This window comes from Gallinula chloropus, assembly GCF_964237585.1.
Source record: "Gallinula chloropus genome assembly, chromosome: 16".
Lineage (NCBI taxonomy): Eukaryota > Metazoa > Chordata > Aves > Gruiformes > Rallidae > Gallinula > Gallinula chloropus.
In genome coordinates, this window is record NC_140101.1 from 10515381 (window position 1) to 10525043 (window position 9663).

At 55.9% G+C, this 9663-nt stretch overlaps 1 protein-coding gene across 1 annotated transcript; it reads left to right on the forward strand.

Moving 5' to 3' along the window:
• Positions 1-3737: 3737 nt before the first annotated feature.
• On the forward strand, positions 3738-8999 carry CCN5 (cellular communication network factor 5; the record flags this gene model as incomplete). The annotated part of the gene is made up of 5 exons (XM_084271435.1): positions 3738-3797; positions 7070-7286; positions 7840-8091; positions 8265-8458; positions 8976-8999. The coding sequence occupies 5 exons, from the start codon at positions 3738-3740 to the stop codon at positions 8997-8999; spliced, it is 747 nt and encodes a 248-aa protein (XP_084127561.1).
• Between the last annotated feature and the right edge of the window lie 664 nt (positions 9000-9663).

Genomic DNA, 9663 nt, shown 5'->3' on the forward strand with positions numbered 1-9663 from the left:
AAAATGAAGATATTTCAGTTTTCCAAAGCCAGGGTGTTTCCAAAAGTCTCATGAAAAAAAGAGGCAGCAGCCACCCCAAAGTGTCCAACAGCTGAGGGGAGACCTGAAACATCTCCTTTTCATCTCAAGGCTCTTGACTCATCCATGCTGGGTGTCTGTCCAGCTTTCCCAGCAGTGCTGTCCACACTCCATGGACAGCCTTGCTTCCCTGTGGCAGGAATTTGAGCCAGGAGTGCCCAGAAGCAAAGGGAACATCCTCCTCACCAAGATATGGAGCTGGGCCCACCCTGGACCCACGATTCCACCATTGATATGAAGAGGAATGGACCCAGCAAGGACCCAGGACAGCCCGGCAAAGATGGATGTCCAGACCCTGGCCTGACTTCAGCCAGCTTCAGGGAGGGTGGTCAACACATGGTGTAAGGAAGGAGAGGGTCTCAAGCAAAGGAAAGGGATGGAAGGAGAATATGGTCTGTATCCATGACAGATGGAGGCGATTCCAGCTGAGCAGGGTGCACAAGTGAGAGCTTTGCTGTGTTACTCACGGTGGTACAGGCATGAAAAAACCCAACCCAACAGCTGCCTAAAATGTAAATTCACTGGGTCAGTTCCTTCATTTCTATAGAAACAGCAGGGCTTGCCAGTGGCTAACTCAAAGGAGATGGACTCAGAGCCTGGTATCAACTATTTTCTTGCACAACTGACCACAAAAAGAGAAAAAAAGAAATTGCAACCCCCCAAAAATCCTGACAATAATGCCATGGAAACTGTGGAGAACAGCATATGGACTTAATTACTAGCTACAAAATCACACATATGGTACAGAACACATATGGGGTACGTGCTCCAGAGGGGAAGGGCTTTAACTGTTTATGATATGAACTGCTGATGTGCTGTTCTTGTTCAGCTTTGCAAATCAAAACCTGAGTGAGGGCTGTATTGCTTTGACAGGCTCTGCCTGCAGCCCTGGCCCCCTGGCACAGTGACCTGGGTGGGCATGTGGGACCCGGAGAGCCAGGAAGAGGGATGCTCAAGCCCAGGTCACCCAAAGCCTCCTCACGAGGACAGGGTCACAGTGGACTTTGTGGGTGCCCCTCCAGCCAGCTCTTCTTGGCATCCCCCAAACAGAGCCAGCTACTGCTGGGGGTTTCTGGTGCCATCTGAAGCACAGGCAGCTGGCTAGGGGCAGGATGGGGGGTCTGGACCCTGTCCACATGCTTGACACAGTCTTGTGGCTGCCTGAGCTCTGCTGACTTTCCATTGATGTCATACCATCACAGTGATGTCAGGTGGGGGTGAGGAAAAGCAACACCCCCTCTTGTCCCAAGCTGAGGAAGAGGGTAGAGAAGGGGTCCACAAAGAGCCAAACCTGTGCTCAGGAGGGGGCAGGGGAGTGGGGGCAGCAGCAGGCAGGGGTAATGGCCAGCAGGCTCCCCTTGGGCTGCCCCGAGCCCCAGCCCTGCTGGGGGGTGCCCCACTGCCCCCCGAGACCTCGCATTCAGAGCTGTTGGCTGCTCCCAGAGCTGCTCACTGAGGGCGATGAGAGGTTTTTGTTTCCCTTACCAGCACTGTCACCTGATTTCTAACTGGGAAATGAAGTCATGCCCATTAATCAGGGCTCCCTAATAAACACAAGCCTGGAATAATTAATTGAACTCCCCGTTCCCCTGCGGCAAGGCTGGATCAGCACTCTGGCTGCTCTCGAGACGTTGCTGGTCGAGGCACCACAGCTGATGCTGGGATGTCTGGCTGAGCTGCGGCATTTGAAACACAGCAGCCGGCAGCAGGGCATCAGCTCTGGGTGTCAGAGGAGAAAACAGCAGCACGAGATGTGCCTCCAGCCTCTGGCACCCAACCTTCCAGCTCGTAAGCATCTGTCAGTCCAGCCTGAACCCAGCTGCTAGCAAGGCTGGAGCAATGCATGGGCCTTGCACCTCCCCTGTGACAGGCAGGGTTCCTGGTGCAGATCCCTGCACCTTCAGGGACAGCTTGGGTGATGTGGGAAGCTGGGGCTCCAAGAAAAAGCAGAGACTCCAGCGCCGGGATAAGTGACAGCAGCCTTTGGAAGGTGGCCTGGTATTTCCTCAAGCTGCCACAACCTCGTTAACAGACTGATTGCAGCTAACGAAGCAAAACCAAAGCGGAGAATTGGGGTAGTAATGGGAGAGCTCCAACCGTGCGCTCCTCCCTGCCCGGCTCTGCCCCCTCTGCTCCATGCCCTGGCTTCCAAGCTGTGGCAAGTGGCAGAGCTGAGGTCAGGCTGGCTGCTCAAGTGACACAGGACCTGTTTTGCAAAACCAAAAGCAAAAGGAAAGGAAAAAAGGGTGGAGGAGGGATGGGTCATCCCTCCTAGCTACACAACTGCAGTGCTCTGCTTGTATGGCACCCAGCCCCTCCCGTGTGTTTCCCGACACGTATCACATCAGACAGAATCATATGATACGTTGCAGCAGCTCTCATCCCTCCTGTGAGACAGGCAGAGCAGTGCACAGCCAGCATCTGTCCCTGGGCCAGCACAGCACTCCTGGCCCCAGACCACATCCTGCTTGCAAAGGGGTGAGCTGTGAGGCACCCCGCATCCTTATGTGAGCTCAGACCTTTCCAGTGAGCCCTGCACTCACAAATTCCCCTTCTCGCATCCTGGGGGGATGGGAATGTGGAGAAGGGGCTCAGTTTCCAGAAGGCCTTGGGATGTTTAGTTTTTTCTTCCCTAAGAGCCAGCCTTGTGAGCCCAGGTGCAGCAGCCAAGAGGAAAGCTCGGGCTGGGCAGATTGAGAAGTGGTAAAGCATTGGGAAGCACCTGCTGAGCACCTGCCTCTTCCTCAAACTGGGATTTTCAGGAGATCAGTTTGGGTTTACAAGGCTTGAAGTCAGCAGGGCCAGACAGCAGCCTTCTCTGCATCATGTACCCATAGCAATGCAACATGATGTGCATCAAACCCCAGCAACCTCCCTGGGAATCCACAGCCCTATGCAGGACAGGGATGCTGTGGCAGGAAATCCCTTTCCAGCTCTTGCTGTGCCAGAGGAAAGGGGGAAGCCCATGTCTGCTGCCTGGGCTGACTGCTGCAGCCTCGGCAGTACCTGCTGGCAAGTCACACGCTGTCTGTCCCCTGTGATCCCACCCTTCACTCTGGGGCTCTGTACTGCATGGGCTGCTCCCTGCTCTCCTGTAGCCTCCTGTGCACTGTGCTCTGCATAAAATACAGGCTTTGGTCTGCTATTCCTGCTTGGTCCTGGCAATGTCCCCAGGGTGGCAGCAAGGAAGAGTGCTGCCAAACTCTTCAAAACCCAGGAGGAAGACGCCAGGTCTGTCTGGGCAGACCTTGATCAGCAGGAAGAGGCATGGACCTTCCTTCCTGGTCATGGTTAGCAGCAAGGAGCCCGGTCAGCCCACCAGCCTGGCTCCCCAGCACCTCTGCTATGCTCCCCAGGGAGAGCATCCCTTCCCTTTGCTTGCTGCCTCAGTGGACGGCACGTTCGCACCTTGAGGGAGTGGAAATGGCAGCTGGAATGTGGGCTGGAAAAAAAAGAAAGGGGAAAAAAAAAAGAAAAAAAGAAAGTCTTGAGTCTTGTCCAAACCTGCTCATGTTTATATTGGAGCCTGTGAGTGACATCAGAGCAGGGAGAGTATAAACACCAGCAGGACCTACTCGGAGCTTCAGAACCTGCGAGCACGCCGCGGACTCCAAAGTGCCCGGGGGGTGATGTGCTGAGGTGGTGGAGGGCAGAGCAGCATGAGGCTCCAGCTGGCAAAGCAGCTCCTCTTCCTGTCCTTCCTCTGCATCTTCTCCAAGGTAAGGGAGATGGGGCCTGGGGGTGGCTTTATCCTTACTCGGGGAAGCACCCAGCTCTTGTAAAGCAAGATGCAGGGAGGAACAGGGCGTCACGGCTAGCGCTGGGTGGCAGGCAGGCTGTGTTTATGCAGTCCCGCGGGGGCAGAGACGTGCTTGGGGGAGACGTTTGCAATTAAGCAGCAGGGTGTTAACACCCACGGGCCGAAGGCGTTGGCTGTGCGAGCCCCCGGAGCGCGCAGGAATGACAGCAATGCGCTCTGTTTGCTCGCCCGTCCCTGCGGCTCTCCGGGGCTGTGCAGTGTGTGTGTCCCTGCGAGCAGCGGCAGCTCGGCGGTAGCAGCTCCCGCAGACTCCTTGGTCCCTGCCCAGGCTCCCGAGGCATGGGGCCAAGCAGCAAGCACCAGCCTCAGCATTACTCAGCTCTCCCTGCTCTCTGGGATGCTCACATGAAGCCAGTGCCTCTGACAGCAGTGATATTTTATTTTTTTTCCCCACTTTTTTTCCTCTTGGACTCTGTGTGAACATAGTTGCCTGTGCAGAGAACAGGAGAGTTGACAAGTTTGCTATATCTCAGCTCCACGTTCTCCTAATTGCTGCCTGAATCCCAAGGCAGACCGTCTGCAAGCAAGGCACCATGGAAGCATCATGACTATCTGAGTCTTTTCCCAGGGGTTTAAGATCTCTGACAGGAGCCACACCGTCAGCTAAAGACAAGTTAATTACAAGGACTTAAGGGTGCTGATCAATGAGAAGCTCAACACGAGCTGTAGATGTGTGCTGGCAGCTCAGAAGGCTAACTGTGTCCTGGGCTGCATCAAGAACAGTGTGGCCAGCAGGTCAAGGGAGGGGATTCCGCCCCTCTACTTGGCTCTCTTGAGACTCCCACCTGCATTGAGCTCTGGGGTCCCCAGTACAGGAAAGACATAGAGCTGTTGGAGTGAGTCCAGAGGAGGCCATGAAGATGAACAAGGGGCTGGAGCACCTCTCCTGTGAAGACAGGTTGAAAGAGTTGGACTTGTTCTGTTTGGAGAAGAGAAGGTCCCGGGGAGACGTAACTGAGGCGTACCAATACTTAAAGGGCTCCTTAAAGTGGGAGAGGGACTGGTCACCAGGGAGTGCAGGGACAGGACAAGGGATGATGGCTTCAAGCTGAAAAGCGTTAATAAGGTCCCCCCTTAGTCTTCTTTTCTCAAGGCTGAACAGTCCTAGCTCACTCAGCATTTCATAGGGGAGATGCTCCAGGCCCTTAATCATACTTTGTAGCCCTCCTCTGGACTCTCTCCAGACAGTCACTGCTAAATGACTGTCCACAGTGACACAGTTTCAGGTTGAACTATGTGGGCAAGAGGGAAGGTGGGTCCTTTCTTGTCCCTGGCAGATGTTCAAAGGTGTTTCCACTGAATAAAAACCCACTGAATTGTTTTGTGTCTGCCTGGAAATGTGGAAATGCTCTTTGAAAAATCAGGGGTTTCTATCAAAAAGTGAGGCGACTGCTCCCATCACCTCCTGGGTCCGACAGCTGCCTGGATGCAGAGGCTGGAGCATCTCTGCCAGCGGGAGGGATCTGCCTGCAAGGCTTTTGAGAGCCGCCCACCTTGAAAACCCCAAAGGAACTGCACAAATTTGACAGCTTTGCTCAGAAATCCACGCTGCTCCAGCTCCTCGCAAGGAGAGCTGAAGACAGGAGCCTTCCCAGCCACGGGGAATAAGTAAATCGCTCACGCCATCTCCCGGCCACCAAGCTGGGACGCAGACCTTCCCCAGCAGGACCTGCACACTGGGTTCCTTGCCCTGTTTTAACTCACGATCCCATCCTTTTCCCATGCGATGGGGCTTGCGGTTACTTGGCACAGCGCTGCAGCAGATAAGCACATCTCCTCTTGGCAGCTACATGACGGACACGGGGAAAACGCTGCCTCCTGGGGGCTGCCCAGATCCTGCTCCCCAGTTTGTGGAGTCCATCCTAGGAACTAGGTGGTCCAGTTCCCAGTGCAAGGGGAAAGATTCCTGAGCATATCGCCTCTGGACTGGCCTTGCTGATGTGGAGATGGACCCAGGCTTGTGTGGACCACTCTAAGGGAAGCCTCCCAAGTCCATGTGACAACTTTCTGGCAGCTACAGAAGGTCAGCAGCCTCTGGGCTCCCATGAGCTGCAAGGGGGACTTGTCTAGGAATGATGGATGCTTGTCCTGTCCCAGGGAAAATGTGATTTTCTCACTGAGATCAGCCAGCCTCCTGCATCCATGGCAGGCACTTTGTCCTGAGAAGGGCAGAGCTGGGAAGGAAGGAGGAAAATCAAGGAAAAACAGCAGGAATCTCTTCATGGGGAGGAGGATACAGCTTTTCCTGGGGCTCATTTGACAGGGGCTAGATGGATCCCAAGTCCTGGGAGGAGGAAGGTGTTTACAAGGATTTCGCAGCTTTGCAGAAGGTTTAGGTTCTTTACTGTGAGGATGGTGAGGCCCTGGCACAGGCTGCCCAGAGAGGCTGTGGAAGCCCCATCCCTGGAGGTGTTTAAGGCCAGGCTGGATGGGGTTTGGGCACCCTGGTCTGGTGAGGGTGTCCCTGGGATGTTGGAACTGGATGATCTTTGAGGTTCCTTCCAACCCATCCTCCATCCTCCTCCTGTGCCTGCAGAGAAGTGGTGAGTTTAAGTTCCCATCCTGTGGAGTGCTGAGCATCCCTGATTCTCCTTGGTTTCCCTGGATGCCCATCACGCTGTGCCTGTAGATGACATCAGCTTTCCAGGCTGCTTTGCTGTATTCCTGTGGATTTTCAGAGCCTCCCTCCACTGAAAACCTGTCGCCATAATGAAGAGAGGGTTACCTGGTTGTCCCAGTGAAATAGCAGCCAAAAACTCCATCTGTATGGCATCATAGAACGAGTTGGGTTGGAAGGGACCTCTAAAGGTCATCTAGTCCAAACCCCTTCAGTGAGCAGGGACATCTTCACTAGATCGGCTCACTCAGAGCCCCATCAAGCCTGACCTTGAATATCTCTGGAGATATTCAAGACCCATCTGGATGCCTGCCTGTGCAATATGTCCTTGGGAACCTGCTTTGGCAGGGGGGTTGGACCCGATGAGCTCTTGAGGTCCCTTCCAACCCCTACAATTTTGTGATCTCCAAGGATGGGGCCTCCACCACCTCTCTGGGCATCCTGTGCCAGTGATCCACCACCCTCATACTTTTCCTAATATCCAACCTAAATCTTCCCTTTTCTAGCTTAAAACCATCACCCCTCACCCCTCAGTGATGGCTTTGCCTCCACAGGTGTGTGCCCAGCTATGCCAAAGACCATGCTACTGCCCCTGGGTGCCACCTCACTGCCCCCGCGGGTCCCCCCTGGTCCTGGACGGCTGCAGCTGCTGTAAGATCTGCGCCCGGCGCCTGGGAGAGCCCTGCGACTTCCTCCATGTCTGCGACCAGAGCCAGGGCCTCGTCTGCGACTACAGCGCGGCACCCGCAGGGATGGGAGCCACTTGCAACTGTGAGCACAGGGGTACCCACTCCCCACAGGGATGTCCCTGTTCTCCCAGCCCACACCCCAGCTCCAGTTAAGGCCCCAGCCAGCTCCAGGCAGCCCACAGCACTTGCAGGGAAGCAGTTACAGCTCTGAAAGCCGCTTTACCCCAGATGGTGCATGTAGCTTGGCTGCAGGGCTGTGCTGCAGCCAGTTGTCTTGCTGTTTAGCTGGGGTATCTGGGTGGTTTGAGTGGGGATGGACACAGGGGTCCCTGAGGATGCTGCATCCCCCCTGCCAGGGCCACATCTGAAGGGCAGTGGATCTCTCACCAACTGGTGAGACATTGCTTTGAAAATACAGAGTTGACAAGGCAAGGAGGGAGTGAAAGGGAAAACGCTGGGTGATACACATGCTGCTGGCAAACCCAAGTCTGCCCCACACACCTCACTTCTGTAACATCCCCCCTCCCCGGGATCTGTCCCTTTGTGTCAGCTCCATGGTTCCCCCCAGCAGTCCCCTCTACACCCACATCTCACCATCACTTGTCCCTAACGGGCTCCCTGGCTGTCACTTGCAGTTGAAGACACGGAGGAGGGCTGTGAGGTGAACGGACGGGTCTACCGGGACGGGGAGGTTTTCCAGCCCAGCTGCAAACTCCAGTGCCGCTGCCTGGATGGGGGCTTCACCTGTGTCCCGCTCTGCCAGGAGAATGTCCGGCTGCCCACCCCAGACTGCCCCTACCCACGGCGCGTGGAGGTGCCGGGGAAGTGCTGCCCAGAGTGGATCTGCGAAGCCCGAGACTGGCACCTCCTCCGGGATGCCAGGGCAGGTAAGATGTAGGACACACCAGTGAGGGGATGGTTCCTTCACCCCAGACTACGGACATCAGCAGGAGACACCTCACTGCATGCCTCCCCACCATGCAGGGTGATGCCCACAGCACGTGCAGGGCATGCTGCACCCCGCTGGCTCCAGCCACCCTTTCCCCCTCTTTTCACCCAGCCCCTGGGGCAGCATCCCTGCCGCTGCCGTACCCCTGCCAGGAGTGGGGCACAGAGTGGAGCGCCTGCTCGGCCACCTGCGGCATGGGCTTCTCCACCCGCATCTCCAACCAGAACCGCTACTGCATGCTGGAGACTCAGAGGCGGCTCTGCATGGCCAGACCCTGCCCAGCTCTGCCGGCAGCATCCCTGGTGGTAAGCGAGGGCTCCGGTGACGCGGGCACGTCCGGGCAAAAGGTTTGACTGACCAAGGGAAACACCAGCCAACACAAGCCACGGGACCCCTGTGGGTACCCCATCACCCCTCCCCAGCCATGACCTGACCGCATCTCAGGGAATAAACTGTCTCCTGAAACTGTGCTGATGGCAGGTGCACACCTGAATTTTGGGGTCTCTGGATGTCCAAATCCAAGAGTGCCATGGATCCCACGTAACCCTGAGCCCCCCAGGTGGGCTTCACCTGCCCATCTGGCTGGAGATGCATTTGTAGCTTCTGCCTGGCTCCCCGGTACCTCTGAGAGGCAGAGCTCTGCCACCCCTTTAATGGGCCTGGCACCCTTGGCACAGACACAGTGCCAAACTGCCTTGCTCACACAGCTGGTGCTTTTCAGGACTGGGCAGCCACACCACCAAGTGCCCCAGCTCCTTAGATGTGGGAGACACACCACCCCCCTGCTCCATCTCCCTGTCACTCTCTGCTCTGCCTTTCCAGAGAGGAAGAGGAGGTCGTTTGTAGCTGTGCCCACCCTGGCTGCATCCCGGAGCCAACGCCTCATCCTGGCAAAGAGTCTGGCACAAGCCCACAGCACTGTGGCTTTGGCAGAGATAGAGGAAGCGTTCCTTGGGAAACTGGGGAAGAACTGATGGCCTTTGGCTGCAAAGGAAGGTGGAAATAGAGAACAAGATCCCCGTGTCACACAGCACCTGCTCCCTCTGTGCACCCCGCTGCCTCAGGCAGGTTACTGGGTTGCACCCCTGAGTTTCTTAGGCTGAATGGAGAACCCCTGCCGTGAGCATGAACCCATCTGAGAAATTGGGAATTGGTCCTTTCCTGGATCAGTGAGGTTTTTGGAGAGATGATACTGCTCCTCCACAACATCACACACAGAGCTCTGCTCTGCAAGGACCGTAAGAGAGACCACCACCAGCACTGGGACACCCAGGTCTCTGAGGGCACCCCTTGCACCCCAGCCTGCCAGAACAGGAGTAGGTGCTTCTGGCCACACAAGTCACCACCACACCAGGCAGCACAGTTCAACCACGTACAAGCTCAGTCAGTCATCCCACAATAACCACCCCACAACTCAGCAGCCGCCTTCTTGGGCACAGCCAGAGACATCTTCCTGATGGCAGCTCAAATTCACCTTCCCTGCATCTCTCCAGAATAAACACGAACCTCC